Source organism: Oncorhynchus clarkii, chromosome 4 (genome assembly GCF_045791955.1).
Source record: "Oncorhynchus clarkii lewisi isolate Uvic-CL-2024 chromosome 4, UVic_Ocla_1.0, whole genome shotgun sequence".
In the NCBI taxonomy this organism is placed as follows: domain Eukaryota; kingdom Metazoa; phylum Chordata; class Actinopteri; order Salmoniformes; family Salmonidae; genus Oncorhynchus; species Oncorhynchus clarkii.
In genome coordinates, this window is record NC_092150.1 from 5,444,671 (window position 1) to 5,463,675 (window position 19,005).

Genomic DNA, 19,005 nt, shown 5'->3' on the forward strand with positions numbered 1-19,005 from the left:
TAAGGGCACCGCTAAGACCTGCTGTTTGGTTGATCTTAAATCTCCTGATATGCGCTGCATGAAATGTTTGCGCTTGTTTTCAAGGACACACCTTAAAATATTGCCACCCCTCCCACCTCAGGACAAGCAAGCTGATATTAGACAGGTAAATTGCTGAACCGGGCACATGGGGTGGAAAATGCCAGAGTGCCAGTTTTTACATGCTGAAATTGCACACTAACATACGTTTGGCACGAAAATGGAGCTCAATTAGTCAAGTCACGATGACACCCGAGTCTGATTATAACCTAACAGAACTTTCTAAAAGGAAAAACAAACAGTATTTTATATTCCAATGTGTCATATATAATATATATATAATGTAATTTTAAGCTATAATCATACAGTGTGACAGGGCCATAAGGGTAGTGCTCATCAGTGGGCAAATTGGATCGGCCATTTTGTTTCATTTTATCAACACTTATGTACAACCAACTGTTTAAAACTTGTGTGTTCTCGTGGACTGTTTTCAGAATGTTTGTGTTCTGGTGGACTGTTTTTAGAATGTTTGTGGACTGTTTTTAGAATGTTTGTGTTCTGGTGGACTGTTTTCAGAATGTTTGTGTTCTGGTGGACTGTTTTCAGAATGTTTGTGTTCTGGTGGACTGTTTTTAGAATGTTTGTGGACTGTTTTTAGAATGTTTGTGTTCTGGTGGACTGTTTTCAGAATGTTTGTGTTCTGGTGGACTGTTTTTTAGAATGTTTGTGTTCTGGTGGACTGTTTTTTTTGAATGTTTGTGTTCTGGTGGACTGTTTTTTTGAATGTTTGTGTTCTGGTGGACTGTTTTCAGAATGTTTGTGTTCTGGTGGACTGTTTTCAGAATGTTTGTGTTCTGGTGGACTGTTTTCAGAATGTTTGTGTTCTGGTGGACTGTTTTCTAGAATGTTTGTGTTCTGGTGGACTGTTTTCTAGAATGTTTGTGGACTGTTTTTAGAATGTTTGTGTTCTGGTGGACTGTTTTCTAGAATGTTTGTGTTCTGGCGGACTAGTGAAGAGGGAAGGAGAGCTGTGAATGACTGACAGGTTATGTGTGGGTGGCTTCTTGACTGAGGGACGTAATGCACACGCCCAACCAATGTACTATTCATTCTGAAACCAAGTGTACTGTTTCTGTGTCTGTGTTTTTCTATGTGTACGTCAACTCGTTTTACCAATATTTATATGAGTAATATGCCAATACCTTGCTATTACAGTATTTAAAATGTACATGGACACCTGATTCTGTCTTAACAACAATCAGCATGGCTCTGAAGGGGGAGGATATACAAGGAGATCCAATGAGAATTCATTTCACATATCACCATTTATTACTGCACTTGACTGCAATATAATAAAGACTACATGAGGGAACACATGGGAGAAATACTGAAAATAGAAACATGTCTGTTATTAGCTAAGTACGAATATGTTCATTCACATTCTTATTGCACACATTGGTCAATACTGCAGTAGACTATATCTCTTAACAGCTGTGGTGTTATTCATCTCCATTGGTCGATACTGCAGTAGACTATATCTCTAACAGCTGTAGTGTTATATACTGCAGTAGACTATATCTCTAACAGCTGTAGTGTTATATACTGCAGTAGACTATATCTCTAACAGCTGTAGTGTTATATACTGCAGTAGACTATATCTCTAACAGCTGTGGTGTTATTCATCTCCATTGGTTGATACTGCAGTAGACTATATCTCTAACAGCTGTGGTGTTATTCATCTCCATTGGTCGATACTACAGTAGACTATATCTCTAACAGCTGTAGTGTTATATACTGCAGTAGACTATATCTCTAACAGCTGTAGTGTTATATACTGCAGTAGACTATATCTCTAACAGCGGTAGTGTTATATACTACAGTAGACTATATCTCTAACAGCTGTAGTGTTATATACTGCAGTAGACTATATCTCTAACAGCTGTAGTGTTATATACTGCAGTAGACTATATCTCTAACAGCGGTAGTGTTATATACTACAGTAGACTATATCTCTAACAGCGGTAGTGTTATATACTACAGTAGACTATATCTCTAACAGCGGTAGTGTTATATACTACAGTAGACTATATCTCTAACAGCTGTAGTGTTATATACTGCAGTAGACTATATCTCTAACAGCTGTAGTGTTATATACTACAGTAGACTATATCTCTAACAGCTGTAGTGTTATATACTGCAGTAGACTATATCTCTAACAGCGGTAGTGTTATATACTACAGTAGACTATATCTCTAACAGCGGTAGTGTTATATACTACAGTAGACTATATCTCTAACAGCGGTAGTGTTATATACTACAGTAGACTATATCTCTAACAGCTGTAGTGTTATATACTGCAGTAGACTATATCTCTAACAGCTGTAGTGTTATATACTGCAGTAGACTATATCTCTAACAGCTGTAGTGTTATATACTGCAGTAGACTATATCTCTTAACAGCTGTAGTGTTATTTATCTCCAACACTGCTTGTTACTGTTGTTCACCATCTGCCTGTAGGAAATCACAGAAAAGGGCCAGATGTGAACGATATGTGTAATGTTGGCTTGTCTGTATTCTGTTTAGTGTAATGCTGACAGTAGCTTCTCACCAAGGCACATCCTGGTTATGTGCCAATGTACCGAATAAAGGTGATGATTCTGATGCATGGTTCACGTGCATATGTTTTCACTGCAGATTAAATAATGTATGTTATGAGCAGGGTTTAAAATGCCTATAAATGTTTACAATGTTGACTAAATCTTGGAATTTCTAAGTGCTTTAATTAAGTGCCTCATATTTTAATAAAAATGTTAATTCTGCTACAGAAGTGTCATACCCATAGGGGGAACCAGGGCATGTACCCCCATCGGATTGGTCCTTATTTTTCAGATGTTAAATTAATTTACTAAACTTATTTTTTTTTTGTCCACATTTGATCATCATTATTTGTCTGTCTGGTGTTTTGTGGAGGGGGCACACTAACTGGAGCAGGCAAAGAGTACCCTTCCCCCCCTTATTCTCACAAGTAAGTGGTTCAGTCCAAGGTGCACGGAGCGCAGATATGCTAGACAGAATACTAGATACGGTGTACTCACTCCAGTGCACGTGTCAAACTCAAACACCGGAGGGTCGAGTGTCTGCGGGTTTTCGCTCCTCCTTTGTACTTGAGCGATGAATTTAGGTCACTAATTAGTAAAGAACTCCCCTCACCTGGTTTTCTAGGGCTTCATTGAAAGGAAAAACCTTTTAAAAAACGCAGACACTAGGCCTTCGGTGGAATGGTACCCCTGGTCTATAGAGAGCAGTATCCTGGGTGGAGGAGGAGAGAGAGAGAGAGAGGGTACCTTGACGGGCAGGACTCACGTTTATAAATTAATTTGATCACGCTATGTAACCTATTGATTCCATGATGAATAAATAAAACAAAACAAAAATGTTATGTTGTTTCTCTGTACTAGCCACCTAGCAATTTTATGAAGTTCGCTTTAGCTAGGCAGCCTTATGGGTTCACAATCTCCTAACCTCATAACTAGCTATCAAGCCATTTCTGGCTATCAATCCATTTAGAGTAGCTTGTCTAACTAAACTGGCATGCCTGCTGGAAAAGTTGCTAGACTTTAGAAAAGCAAGCAATAACTAAATGTACTGAATAAAGCTCATATTAATTCCATTCATCAACATCACCCAGATGTTAAGCAGAGATGCAGAAGAAGCGTATTTTGTAGCTTTGTGATGAAAATGACCATATTTTCCCCATGAACTAATGTAACAGTATAAGTTTAAACCGTCCCCTCGCCCATACCCGGGCGCGAACCAGGGACCTTCTGCACACATCAACAACAGTCACCCCTCGAAGTATCGTTACCCATCGCTCCACAAAAACCGCGGCCCAGAACAAAGGGGAACTACTACTTCAAGGTCTCAGAGCAAGTGACGTCACTGATTGAAACGCTATTTAGCGCGCACCGCTAACTAAGCTAGACGTTTCACATCCGTTATACTAGCACCACCGCTGACTAAGCTAGCCGTTTCACATCCGTTACACTAGCGCGCACTGCTATCTAAGCTAGCCGTTTCACATCCGTTATACTAGCACCACCGCTAACTAAGCTAGCCGTTTCACATCCGTTATACTAGCACCGCCGCTAACTAAGCTAGCCGTTTCACATCCGTTACACTAGCACCACCGCTAACCAAGCTAGCCGTTTCACATCCGTTACACTAGCACCACCGCTAACCAAGCTAGCCGTTTCACATCCGTTACACTAGCACCGCCGCTAACTAAGCTAGCCGTTTCACATCCGTTACACTAGCGCGCACCGCTAACTAAGCTAGCCGTTTCACATCCGTTACACTAGCACCACCGCTAACTAAGCTAGCCGTTTCATATCCGTTATACTAGCACCGCCGCTAACTAAGCTAGCCGTTTCACATCCGTTACACTAGCACCACCGCTAACCAAGCTAGCCGTTTCACATCCGTTACACTAGCACCACCGCTAACCAAGCTAGCCGTTTCACATCCGTTACACTAGCACCACCGCTAACCAAGCTAGCCGTTTCACATCCGTTACACTAGCACCGCCGCTAACTAAGCTAGCCGTTTCACATCCGTTACACTAGCACCACCGCTAACTAAGCTAGTCGTTTCACATCCGTTACACTAGCACCGCCACTAACTAAGCTAGCCGTTTCACATCCGTTACACTAGCACCACCGCTAACTAAGCTAGACGTTTCACATCCGTTATACTAGCACCACCGCTGACTAAGCTAGCCGTTTCACATCCGTTACACTAGCGCGCACTGCTATCTAAGCTAGCCGTTTCACATCCGTTATACTAGCACCACCGCTAACTAAGCTAGCCGTTTCACATCCGTTATACTAGCACCGCCGCTAACTAAGCTAGCCGTTTCACATCCGTTACACTAGCACCACCGCTAACCAAGCTAGCCGTTTCACATCCGTTACACTAGCACCACCGCTAACCAAGCTAGCCGTTTCACATCCGTTACACTAGCACCGCCGCTAACTAAGCTAGCCGTTTCACATCCGTTACACTAGCGCGCACCGCTAACTAAGCTAGCCGTTTCACATCCGTTACACTAGCACCACCGCTAACTAAGCTAGCCGTTTCATATCCGTTATACTAGCACCGCCGCTAACTAAGCTAGCCGTTTCACATCCGTTACACTAGCACCACCGCTAACCAAGCTAGCCGTTTCACATCCGTTACACTAGCACCACCGCTAACCAAGCTAGCCGTTTCACATCCGTTACACTAGCACCACCGCTAACCAAGCTAGCCGTTTCACATCCGTTACACTAGCACCGCCGCTAACTAAGCTAGCCGTTTCACATCCGTTACACTAGCACCACCGCTAACTAAGCTAGTCGTTTCACATCCGTTACACTAGCACCGCCACTAACTAAGCTAGCCGTTTCACATCCGTTACACTAGCACCACCGCTAACTAAGCTAGCCGTTTCACATCCGTTACACTAACATACAATTAGGAAACTACAGAAGCTATTTAGAAGGCATTTTCTTGGTCCTGGATTCATAAAATGTTCAAAGTACATTGTTTTCAATAAAGAAATCAATGAAAATGTATGTTTCTAGCTTTTCATCAGACAACAGCAATATTTAGTTTCTTTAAAACAAACAAATAAATAAATAACCACCAGCCAGTCAGGAGCCCGTCTGGAGCCCGTCAGGAGCCCGTCAGGAGGATACAGACAGCTCAAGAGGTATGCTTCGATATACGGACAAATACTTGGTTTAAATGTAGTCTGGCACTTTTCTGATAATATCGTAATATGCCTATGTGTGTATTGATCATGATACCATACCATGCATTGATAGTGTGTGTTATCATATACTGTATGTTTGTCATAGAAAAAAAAAGGGTCAACTTTCCATGGCCACTCAATTGAACCATTTCCAAATAGAGATCCTCAACGGCCGACTGTTGACAAATTACAGCACTTATTACAGCACTTAGGCTACACTTTGGTGCATAAGTAAAGTTGTTTTTTTCTGCATGGTTTGCCTAGGGCCCTACAGCTTATATCCAAGACGTTGCTGCCTGCGTGGGAGTCCTACAATGCGTCATCAGCATGCCTGATTTTTTTTTTTACAGTAGCCTACTCAAATCAGCATTGGCCCGGCCTGACACACTCTTGGGAGAATGCCCTGTCCTGTCCTTCCAAAGTTCGACTGTCGTATGAGTTGTTACCGCCAGGGGGCGCAGTCTCTCGGAAAGGACATCCCTAATGCAGCTCTACTTTGGCTCCGCCGGCAACATGAACTGAATCTACCCGGGAGAGACCGAGGAAGATGGCGGCGACTGATCGTTCCCGATCCGAAGCTGCAAAACAGCGACGGCAGGATCAGTTACAGCGATGGCTAGGCTCGGAAACCGATCAGACGGGACCGGGGACGCGGGACGGGTCGACGGGAACCGGGACGCGGAGGGCCCGGGTTCGGTTCGCTCAGGGAGCCGTGTTTATGGCAGCCTGTTCGGCCGGGGACAGAGAGGAGGTAGCGGTGCTCCTACGACAGGGCGCTGACATCAACCACGCCAATATAGACGGACTGACCGCGCTTCATCAGGTACTCAACAAGCTACTTCAGCTTGACCAGCGGGTATAAATTCGCTACATTGTTACGGCTTGTTTGAGTAGTGGAATGGCAGGGTGGAAACAATGTAGCGATCTGTGTTGTAGCCTTCGGCGAAACAAAAATGTTAAATTAGTTACGGCAACCATTTGAGCGACCATCGACTGGTAGGCAGAAAACACTGTAAAACAACTTGTATCTCTCCCAATCTAAGACAAGTCGGTGATTTGAATATGTTTATGAAACCACACAGAACTTTCCAGTCGTGATGTTGGGGCCATTGTGATGGTAGTCATTCCGCTATGTGTAATATAAGTAGGTTGGGTCCTTTTGAAACTGTTGCGTTCAAGTTCGTGTTTTTCACTCGGCTGAACTCGACCAAAAAAAACAACGGAAAAGAGTGTCGCTTGTAGAAGTACATTTAAAAAATTTAATATAATCAAGAGTTTTCCAAATCAGAATTAAAAAAAAAAAAATATAGGCATACTGTGAATCAACTATTTTCATATTCGCATCAACACAAGATTTGTGACCTTCAGGATGTTGACAATAATTTAATTCAATCTTTCAGATGAAGCCTGTGATTGGGTCTTTGTAGACTTAGATTTCTTTGTGCTGTGAGCATTGTAACAATCAACGTTATAACGTTATCGATTGTTATGGCAGTATGCTGACTAATTGGTCTGATGATAACCTAATCATTTGTAGTGTTTATTTCAGATAAACATGATTAGCAGAGAGGATGTCTGACAACCCCCTCAGCAGAGAGGATGTCTGACAACCCCCTCAGTAGAGAGGATGTCTGACAACCCCCTCAGTAGAGAGGATGTCTGACAACCCCCTCAGTAGAGAGGATGTCTGACAACCCCCTCAGCAGAGAGGATGTCTGACAACCCCCTCAGCAGAGAGGATGTCTGACAACCCCCTCAGCAGAGAGGATGTCTGACAACCCCCTCAGCAGAGAGGATGTCTGACAACCCCCTCAGTAGAGAGGATGTCTGACAACCACCTCAGCAGAGAGGATGTCTGACAACCACCTCAGTAGAGAGGATGTCTGACAACCCCCTCAGTAGAGAGGATGTCTGACAACCACCTCAGCAGAGAGGATGTCTGACAACCACCTCAGTAGAGAGGATGTCTGACAACCCCCTCAACAGAGAGGATGTATGTAATTGGTTCTATGTGTAGAAAATGTCATAGGCCCTGTTTCAGATTAAAATGATGTTATAAATGAAGAAAGTAGGACGATTCACCATTTAGCCCCCCCCCCCCCCCCACACATGTAATGACCCTCCCAACCACCTTGCTTGGGGGGGGGGGGAACTACCACCCCCACTAGTCTGGACTCCATCTCTGTCAGACTGTGACTGGACCGATCCACACGTACAGTATTTCCTCTGCTTTTACGATACATAAACACATAGCTGTCTCCTTACGTAGAGGCTCCAACCTTTCAGAACGATGGCTTACAGAGTCGTGTTTGATTCGCCGGAAACCAGCTTGAAAAAGGTTTTGAGGTCACACACCTCCTCTGTGCTGGGGCTAATGAATATACATGAAGACAACTAAACAGGCCTGTATGTTATAAAGCTCATTATACCACCTTATGATGAGAACCTTGAGCCATTGTTTATCTCTTAACTTACTCTAACATTGTCACTGCAATAGGCTATGTGTATTGTCACTGCAGTAGACTGTACCATGTGTATTGTCACTGCAATAGGCTATGTGTATTGTCACTGCAGTAGACTGTACCATGTGTATTGTCACTGCAATAGGCTATGTGTATTGTCACTGCAGTAGGCTAGGCTATGTGTATTGTCACTGCAGTAGGCTAGGCTATGTGTATTGTCACTGCAATAGGCTATGTGTATTGTCACTGCAGTAGGCTAGGCTATGTGTATTGTCACTGCAATAGGCTATGTGTATTGTCACTGCAGTAGGCTAGGCTATGTGTATTGTCACTGCAATAGGCTATGTGTATTGTCACTGCAGTAGGCTATGTGTATTGTCACTGCAGTAGGCTAGGCTATGTGTATTGCCACTGCAGTAGGCTAGGCTATGTGTATTGTCACTGCAGTAGACTAGGCTATATGTATTGTCACTGCAATAGGCTATGTGTATTGTCACTGCAGTAGGCTATGTGTATTGCCACTGCAGTAGGCTATGTGTATTGCAACTGCAGTAGACTGTACTATGTGTATTGTCACTGCAGTAGGCTATGTACTGTGTGTATTGTCACTGCAGTAGGCTATGTGTATTGTCACTGCAGTAGACTATGTGTATTGTCATTGTAGTAGACTGTACTATGTGTATTGTTATTGCAGTAGACTGGGCTATGTGTATTGTCACTGCAGTAGGCTATGTGTATTGTCACTGCAGTAAACTGTACTATATGTATTGTCACTGCAGTAGACTGTACTATGTGTATTGTCACTGCAGTAGACTGTGTGTATTGTCACTGCAGTAGGCTATGTGTATTGTCACTGCAGTAGACTATGTGTATTGTCATTGCAGTAGACTGTACTATGTGTATTGTCATTGCAGTAGACTGGGCTATGTGTATTGTCACTGCAGTAGGCTATGTGTATTGTCACTGCAGTAAACTGTACTATGTGTATTGTCACTGCAGTAGACTGTACTATGTGTATTGTCACTGCAGTAGGCTATGTGTATTGCCACTGCAGTAGACTAGGCTATGTGTATTGTCAATGAGGTGGGCTATGTGTATTGCCACTGCAGTAGACTGTGCTATGTGTATTGTCACTGCAGTATACTATGCTATGTGTATTGCCACTGCAGTAGGCTAGGCTATATGTATTGCCACTGCAGTAGACTAGGCTATGTGTATTGTCAATGCAGTGGGCTATGTGTATTGTCAATGCAGTGGGCTATGTGTATTGTCACTGCAGTAGACTGTGCTATGTGTATTGTCAATGCAGTAGGCTAGGCTATGTGTATTGTCAATGCAGTAGGCTATGTGTATTGCCACTGCATTAGACTAGGCTATGTGTATTGTCAATGCAGTGGGCCATGTATATTGTCAATGCAGTAGGCTATGTGTATTGTCACTGCAGTAGACTGTGCTATGTGTATTGTCAATGCAGTAGGCTAGGCTATGTGTATTGTCACTGCAGTAGACTGTGCTATGTGTATTGTCACTGCAGTAGACTGTGCTATGTGTATTGTCACTGCAGTAGACTGCTATGTGTATTGTCAATGCAGTAGACTGTGCTATGTGTATTGCCACTGCAGTGAACTAGGTTACGTGTATTGCCACTGCAGTAGGCTATGTGTATTGTCACTGCAGTAGGCTAGGCTATATGTATTGTCACTGCAGTAGGCTAGGCTATGTGTATTGTCACTGCAGTAGGCTAGGCTATATGTATTGTCACTGCAGTAGGCTAGGCTATATGTATTTCCACTGCAGTAGACTAGGCTATGTGTATTGTCACTGCAGTAGACTGTGCTATGTGTATTGTCAATGCAGTGGGCTATGTGTATTGCCCCTGCAGTGGGCTAGGCTATGTGTATTGCCACTGCAGTGGGCTATGTGTATTGTCAATGCAGTGGGCTATGTGTATTTCCACTGCAGTAAACTAGGCTATGTGTATTGTCACTATAGTAGACTGTGCTATGTGTATTGTCAATGCAGTGGGCTATGTGTATTGTCAATGCATTGAACTAGGTTATGTGTATTGTCACTGCAGTAAACTGGGCTATGTGTATTGCCACTGCAGTAAACTAGGCTATGTGTATTGCCACTGCAGTAGACTAGGCTATGTGTATTGCCACTGCAGTAGACTAGGCTATGTGTATTGCCACTGCAGTAGACTAGGCTATGTGTATTGTCACTGCAGTGGGCTAGGCCATGTGTATTGTCACTGCAGTGAACTAGGCTATGTGTATTGTCACTGCAGTGGGCTAGGCTATGTGTATTGTCAATGCAGTGGGCTATGTGTATTGTCACTGCAGTGAACTAGGCTATGTGTATTGCCACTGCAGTAAACTAGGCTATGTGTATTACCTCTGCAGTGAACTAGGCTATTTGTGTTCCCTCTTCGGTGACACAATCATTATGATCATAATCAGTTATAGTAGATTAGCCTGGCTTTCACAACAACACAGGTTGAAGTGCTCTGCTCTCTAGGCTTTTACTGCATCCCAACTGGACCCCTATATAGGACACTACTTTTCGGCAGAGTCTTATGGGCCTTATATGGGGAGCAGGGTGCCATTTTGGAAGTAGACTATATGTTGGTTGGGTCCTGCTGTCACCTAGTGTGGTCATTCCCCTGCTGTTCATCCTTTTCTACCCTGTTGCTCACTAGTTGCCTGGCAACCGATATTAAACAGGCCCACACTCTAAACTTTCCATCCCTTCCGTCCAAGGCCTCTCTGTCATCTCCCTCGCTCTCCTGCCCTCTCTGTCTTCTCCCTCGCTCTCCTCCCCTCTCTGTCATCTCCCTCGCTCTCCTCCCCTCTCTGTCATCTCCCTCGTTCTCCTCCCCTCTTTGTCTTCTCCTTCGTTCTCCTCCCCTCTCTGTCTTCTCCTTCGTTCTCCTCCCCTCTCTGTCTTCTCCCTCGCTCTCCTCCCCTCTCTGTCTTCTCCCTCGTTCTCCTCCCCTCTCTGTCTTCTCCCTCGTTCTCCTCCCCTCTCTGTCATCTCCCTCGCTCTCCTCCCCTCTCTGTCTTCTCCTTCGCTCTCCTCCCCTCTCTGTCTTCTCCTTCTCTCTCCTCCCCTCTCTGACTTCTCCCTCGTTCTCCTCCCCTCTCTGACTTCTCCCTCGTTCTCCTCCCCTCTCTGTCTTCTCCTTCGTTCTCCTCCCCATCTCTGTCTTCTCCTTCGTTCTCCTCCCCTCTCTGTCTTCTCCTTCGTTCTCCTCCCCTCTCTGACTTCTCCCTCGTTCTCCTCCCCTCTCTGTCTTCTCCCTCGTTCTCCTCCCCTTTCTGTCTTCTCCCTCGTTCTCCTCCCCTCTCTGTCTTCTCCCTCGCTCTCCTTCTCCCTCGTTCTCCCTCGTTCTCCTCCCCTCTGACCCATCCTCTCTCTCTCTCTCTCTCCCCTCTGACCCCTCCTCTCTCTCTCTCCCCTCTAACCCCTCCTCTCTCTCTCTCCCCTCTAACCCCTCCTCCCTCTCTCTCCCCTCTGCCTCCTCCTCTCTCTCCCCTCTGCCTCCTCCTCTCTCTCCCCTCTGCCTCCTCCTCTCTCTCTCTCCCCTCTGACCCCTCCTCTCTCTCTCTCGCTCACCCCTCTGCCCCTCCTCTCTCTCTTTCTCTCTCTCTCTCTCCCCTCTGCCCCCTCCTCTCTCTCTCTCTCTCTCTCTGTCTGTCTGTTCCTCCTTTCCCCACGGTGGGGACTTTGGGGATTTCAGATGAAGAAATGGAAAACATTCTCGGTCTAACTGCTCGTTCTAACTGCTGTTGTCAAAAGGCCATTTCCACAACGAATGAGTCACTTGATGACCCAATGAAGGAACCACTGACCCACGGGTAGAAAACTCTCTCTGTAGCACAATCACATTCACAACAAGGAGGAAAAGAAGTGTCCTCTGTTCATTCAGCTAGCTGGGATGGGAGTAGACTACTAGCCTGTAGTTAAGTAGTGGGTCCCTCTCTCTCTCTCTCTCTCTCTCTCTCTCTCTGCAGAAAATGAGTACTGGGTTTTACGAGGCTCTAGTCTAGTTCAGCCAGCAGAGAACCACCCCAGAGAACCACCCCAGAGAACCACCCCAGAGAACCACCCCAGAGAACCACCCCAGTCCTGATGGAGTCCTCCAGTGGATGTAGCTATAGAGGTTGACACTATTGTTCCAGTCAACCAATTATCTCACTTCGTCAATGAGGGAGGGGACCTAAATAGCTTTGTAATTAGTTGATTTAAAAAAAGATGAATGGCTTATTCTTATGAATGGCTTACGGACGGTTGGCCTACCCAGTCTGATGACCAAGCAGACCAGGGATGTCCGGAAGCTGTAGTCAGTGGTTTCAACTGGTGTGATGTCTGTCTGTCATTTAGTGTGAGGTTGAGAGTTAACGGTTTAGTTTAGTGTGAGGTTGGGAGTTAATGGTTTAGTTTAGTGTGAGGTTGAGAATTAATGGTTTAGTTTAGTGTGAGGTTGGGAGTTAATGGTTTAGGTGTTTAGTGTGAGGTTGCGAGTTAATGGTTTAGTTTAGTGTGAGGTTGAGAGTTGATGGTTTAGTTTAGTGAGGTTGAGAGTTAATGGTTTAGTTTAGTGTGAGGTTGAGGGTTAATGGTTTAGTTTAGTGTGAGGTTGGGAGTTAATGGTTTAGGTGTTTAGTGTGAGGTTGGGAGTTAATGGTTTAGGTGTTTAGTGTGAGGTTGGGAGTTAATAGTTTAGGTGTTTAGTGTGAGGTTGGGAGTTAATGGTTTAGGTGTTTAGTGTGAGGTTGGGAGTTAATGGTTTAGGTGTTTAGTGTGAGGTTGGGAGTTAATGGTTTAGGTGTTTAGTGTGAGGTTGGGAGTTAATGGTTTAGGTGTTTAGTGTGAGGTTGGGAGTTAATGGTTTAGTTTAGTGTGAGGTTGGGAGTTAATGGTTTAGTTTAGTGTGAGGTTGGGAGTTAATGGTTTAGGTGTTTAGTGTGAGGTTGGGAGTTAATGGTTTAGGTGTTTAGTGTGAGGTTGGGAGTTAATAGTTTAGGTGTTTAGTGTGAGGTTGGGAGTTAATGGTTTAGGTGTTTAGTGTGAGGTTGGGAGTTAATGGTTTAGGTGTTTAGTGTGAGGTTGGGAGTTAATGGTTTAGGTGTTTAGTGTGAGGTTGGGAGTTAATGGTTTAGGTGTTTAGTGTGAGGTTGGGAGTTAATGGTTTAGGTGTTTAGTGTGAGGTTGGGAGTTAATGGTTTAGGTGTTTAGTGTGAGGTTGGGAGTTAATGGTTTAGTTTAGTGTGAGGTTGGGAGTTAATGGTTTAGTTTAGTGTGAGGTTGGGAGTTAATGGTTTAGTTTAGTGTGAGGTTGGGAGTTAATGGTTTAGGTGTTTAGTGTGAGGTTGGGAGTTAATGGTTTAGGTGTTTAGTGTGAGGTCGGGAGTTAATGGTTTAGTTTAGTGTGAGGTTGGGAGTTAATGGTTTACTTTAGTGTGAGGTTGGGAGTTAATGGTTTAGGTGTTTAGTGTGAGGTTGGGAGTTAATGGTTTAGGTGTTTAGTGTGAGATCGCAGCTAGGCCCTAATTCATGCTAGTTCTTCTGGCCCCAGTCTATCTATACAGGAGAGATAAGGCATGGGTTGTTTTTACCCATGGCACAGTGCGATCAGGTCTCAACAACAACAGCACCCGTTAGCTTTTTTAGATAAGTACTTGGACATAGGACTGTTTGGGTTGGGATCAAATCAACAAAAAACAAATGGACAAGGCTACAATCAGGCATGCTTCTCCTCTGTTATGAACCTTTTGTAACAGCTGTCTTTCTCCCAGGTTTGTCAAACAGAATAGCTCTGTCTACCCAGTACCTTCTACACACAGACAAACAGAATAGCTCTGTCTACCCAGTACCTTCTACACACAGACAAACAGAATACCTCTTTTTATGAGCTACCTACCCAAAGTCAGCTATCCAGGGGTGCCGCTAATCAAGTGGACACACTCCTGGATAGCTGGAAATAAAACAGAAACACTTACTCATGTCTGCCAAGTAGTCAGATTACTGGCCTATATAGGCAGACTACTGTCTTACGTAGTCAGACTACTGCCCTACATAGGCAGACTACTGCCCTATAGAGTCCATAGTAGGCAGACTACTGCCCTATAGAGTCCATAGTAGGCAGACTACTGTCTTACGTAGTCAAACAACTGCCCTACATAGTCAGACTACTGCCCTACATAGTCAGACTACTGCCCTACATAGTCAGACTACTGCCCTACATAGTCAGACTACTGCCCTACATAGTCAGACTCTGCCCTACATAGTCAGACTACTGCCCTACATAGGCAGACTACTGCCCTATAGAGTCCACAGTAGTCAGACTACTGCCCTACATAGTCAGACTACTGCCCTACATAGTCAGACTACTGCCCTACATAGTCAGACTACTGCCCTACATAGTCAGACTACTGCCCTACATAGTCAGACTACTGCCCTACATAGTCAGAACACTGCCCTATGTAGTCCACAGTAGTCAGACTACTGCCCTACATAGTCCACATTAGTCAGACTACTGCCATATATAGTCCACATTAGTCAGACTACTGCCATATATAGTCCACATTAGTCAGACTACTGCCCGACATAGTCCACATTAGGCAGACTACTGCCCTACATAGTCCACAGTAGGCAGACTACTGCCCTACATAGTCCACAGTAGGCAGACTGCTGCCATATATAGTCCACATTAGTCAGACTACTGCCCGACATATTCCACATTAGGCAGACTACTGCCCTACATAGTTCACAGTAGGTAGACTACTGCCCTACATAGTCAGAATACTCCACTACATAGTCAGACTACTGCCCTATATAGTCAGACTACTGCCCTATATAGTCAGACTACTGCCCTATATAGTCAGACTACTGCCCTATATAGTCAGACTACTGCCCTATATAGTCAGACTACTGCCCTATATAGTCAGACTACTGCCCTATATAGTCAGACTACTGCCCTATATAGTCAGACTACTGCCCTATATAGTCAGACTACTGCCCTTCATAGTCAGACCACTGCCCTATGTAGTCCACAGTAGTCAGACTACTGCCCTACGTAGTCCACAGTAGTTAGACTACTGCCCTATATAGGCAGACTACTGCCCTATATACTCCACAGTAGGCAGACTACTGCCCTATATAGTCAGACTACTGCCCTATATAGTCAGACTACTGCCCTATATAGTCAGACTACTGCCCTATATAGTCAGACTACTGCCCTACATAGTCAGACCACTGCCCTATGTAGTCCACGGTAGTCAGACTACTGCTCTACATAGTCAGACCAATGCCCTATGTAGTCCACGGTAGTCAGACTACTGCCCTATATAGTCAGACTACTGCCCTACATAGTCAGACTACTGCCCTACATAGTCCACGGTAGGCAGACTACTGCCCGACATAGTCCACAGTAGTCAGACTACTGCCCTATATACTCCACAGTAGTCAGACTACTGCCCTATATACTCCACAGTAGTCAGACTACTGCCCTACATAGTCAGACTACTGCCCTACATAGTCAGACTACTACCCTACATAGTCAGACTACTGCCCTACATAGTCCACGGTAGGCAGACTACTGCCCGACATAGTCCACAGTAGTCAGACTACTGCCCTATATAGTCAGACTACTGCCCTATATAGTCAGACTACTGCCCTATGTAGTCCACATTAGTCAGACTACTGCCCTACACAGTCAGGCTACTGCCCTACATAGTCAGACCACTGCCCTACATAGTCAGACTACTGCCCTATGTAGTCCACAGTAGTCAGACTACTGCCCTACACAGTCAGGATTCTGCCCTACACAGTCAGGCTACTGCCTTACATAGTCAGACTACTGCCCTATATAGTCAGACTACTGCCCTATCTAGTCAGACTACTGCCCTACATAGTCAGACTACTGCCCTATGTAGTCCACAGTAGTCAGACTACTGCCCTACACAGTCAGGATTCTGCCCTACACAGTCAGGCTACTGCCCTACACAGTCAGGCTACTGCCCTACACAGTCAGGCTACTGCCCCATATAAATCCATATTAGTCCAGAAGAAGAAATATGCTAATTTAGCTGATGTATTTTAATCCAAAGAGACACAAATGCAAACATTGATAGTGACTGTATTTATTCATCTTGGAGTTGAACCAACAACCCTGGTGTTTCTAACACCCTTCTCCAACCCACTAACCCACTTAGACATTGGAACCTCAAATATGAATGGCCAATCTCTAGGATGAGAAAAAGTGTGTCAAGATTCAGCTTTTGATCATGTCTCCTGTCCTGTCTGATTCAGAGTTGATCATGTCTCCTGTCCTGTCTGATTCAGAGTTGATCATGTCTCCTGTCCTGTCTGATTCAGAGTTTGATCATGTCTCCTGTCCTGTCTGATTCAGAGTTGATCATGTCTCCTGTCCTGTCTGATTCAGAGTTGATCATGTCTCCTGTCCTGTCTGATTCAGAGTTTGATCATGTCTCCTGTCCTGTCTGATTCAGAGTTGATCATGTCTCCTGTCCTGTCTGATTCAGAGTTGATCATGTCTCCTGTCCTGTCTGATTCAGAGTTGATCATGTCTCCTGTCCTGTCTGATTCAGAGTTTGATCATGTCTCCTGTCCTGTCTGATTCAGAGTTGATCATGTCTCCTGTCCAGTCTGATTCAGAGTTTGATCATGTGTCTCCTGTCCAGTCTGATTCAGAGTTTGATCATGTCTCCTGTCTTCTCCAGGCGTGTATAGATGAGAATGCAGAGATGGTCCAGTTCCTGGTGGAGAGTGGGAGTGATGTGAACCGGGGGGACAACGAGGGATGGACTCCCCTCCACGCTGCTGCCTCCTGCGGGTTCATACAAATCACCAAGTGGGTCCTCTCTCTTCTCTAATGTTACGTCATACCTTCTTCGTCCTGGGGACGCTACACAGACGAACATCATACCTGTGTTTCTTCGTCCCAAATGGATGCACATTGTAGATCCTGCACCCCCCCTAGCACTACACAGACGATTCCACTAATCAACTCATCATCAATGTCTTTTATTAGTGAAATCAGATGTGTTCGTATTAGGGCAAAAAAACAAAATGATGTACACCCATTTGTGTCCTCAGCAACAGGATAAGAAACACTACTGAACTGTACAATACATTGACATAGATGTGATGCTGTGTAATGTCTATACAATGTCTATACAATAGTACACCAAAAAGTGTCACTTTGAGTGTGTACTGCAGCCTGATAGCTGATGGGTATCTGTTTGTTCTGAATAGCCAACTCCTATGGTCATGGTCTCCCACCGTTTGGCAGTAAATAGCATGACCATGAGAGGTAACGTCAGCACTAACACATCTACACAGCTGATGATCATATCTGATGAACTTCAATTCCTGAGCTCGTTCTCTCCGTGTACAAGTATAGCTGTGTAGACTAGGAACCTTTCTGTGTGGACTAGGAACCTTTGTGTGGACTAGGAACCTTTCTGTGTGGACTAGGAACCTTTCTGCGTGGACTAGGATCCTTTCTGCGTGGACTAGGAACCTTTCTGCGTGGACTAGGAACCTTCCTGCGTGGACTAGGAACCTTCCTGCATGGACTAGGAACCTTCCTGCGTGGATTAGGAACCTTCCTGCGTGGACTAGGAACCTTCCTGCGTGGACTAGGAACCTTCCTGCGTGGACTAGGAACCTTCCTGCGTGGACTAGGAACCTTCCTGCGTGGACTAGGAACCTTCCTGCGTGGACTAGGAACCTTCCTGCGTGGACTAGGAACCTTTCTGTGTGGACTAGGAACCTTTCTGTGTGGACTAGGAACCTTTCTGTGTGGACTAGGAACCTTTCTGTGTGGACTAGGAACCTTTCTGTGTGGACTAGGAACCTTTCTGTGTGGACTAGGAACCTTTCTGTGTGGACTAGGAACCTTCCTGCGTGGACTAGGAATCATTCTGCGTAGACTAGGAACCTTTCTGTGCTTGGTGTAGGAACCGTTCAGAGTGTAGGACCCTTCCTGGGTGTAGGACCCTTCCTGGGTGTGGGAACCGTTCTGGGTGTGGGAACCGTTCTGGGTGTGGGAACCGTTCTGGGTGTGGGAACCGTTCTGGGTGTGGGAACCGTTCTGTGTGTTGGAACCTTTCTGGGTGTGGGAACCGTTCTGTGTTTAAGAACCTTTATAATATGTGTGTATGTTGCAGGTACCTGATAGAGCACGGTGCACGCGTGGGGGCGGTGAACAGTGAAGGAGAGCTTCCTCTGGATGTTGCCACTGAGGATGCTATGGAGAGACTGCTGAAGGGAGAGATCAAGAAACAAGGTATGAACTGTTATGTAGGCTCTATGTAGGCTACATTTGAAGAGAGAGATCTAGAAACATAAGAACTGTTATATAGTGTCAATGTAGGCTACATTTGAAGAGAGATCAAGAAACATGATATGATCTGTTATATAGTGTCTATGTAGGCTACATTTGAAGAGAGATCTAGAAACATGATATGAACTGTTATGTAGTGTCTATATAGGCTACATTTGAAGAGAGAGATCTAGAAACATGATATGAACAGTTATGTAGTGTCTATGTAGGCTACATTTGAAGAGCGATTAAGAAACATGATATGAACTGTTATGCAGTGTCTATGTAGGCTACATTTGAAGAGATCTAGAAACATGAACTTATGTAGTGTCTATGTAGGCTACATTTGAAGGGAGAGATCTAGAAACATGATATGAACTGT

General features: G+C 44.8%; 1 protein-coding gene across 1 annotated transcript in view; it reads left to right on the top strand.

The window, feature by feature from the left end:
- Nucleotides 1-6,344: 6,344 nt before the first annotated feature.
- The window catches only part of LOC139406334 (protein phosphatase 1 regulatory subunit 12A-like), a 55,249-nt gene continuing 42,588 nt past the window's right edge, over nucleotides 6,345-19,005 (top strand). The window contains exons 1-3 of the mRNA XM_071148835.1: nucleotides 6,345-6,633; nucleotides 17,017-17,147; nucleotides 18,469-18,587. Coding sequence (XP_071004936.1) covers nucleotides 6,358-6,633; nucleotides 17,017-17,147; nucleotides 18,469-18,587 — 526 coding nt within the window. The 5' untranslated portion in view covers nucleotides 6,345-6,357. The remainder of the gene's footprint in view (nucleotides 6,634-17,016; nucleotides 17,148-18,468; nucleotides 18,588-19,005) is intronic.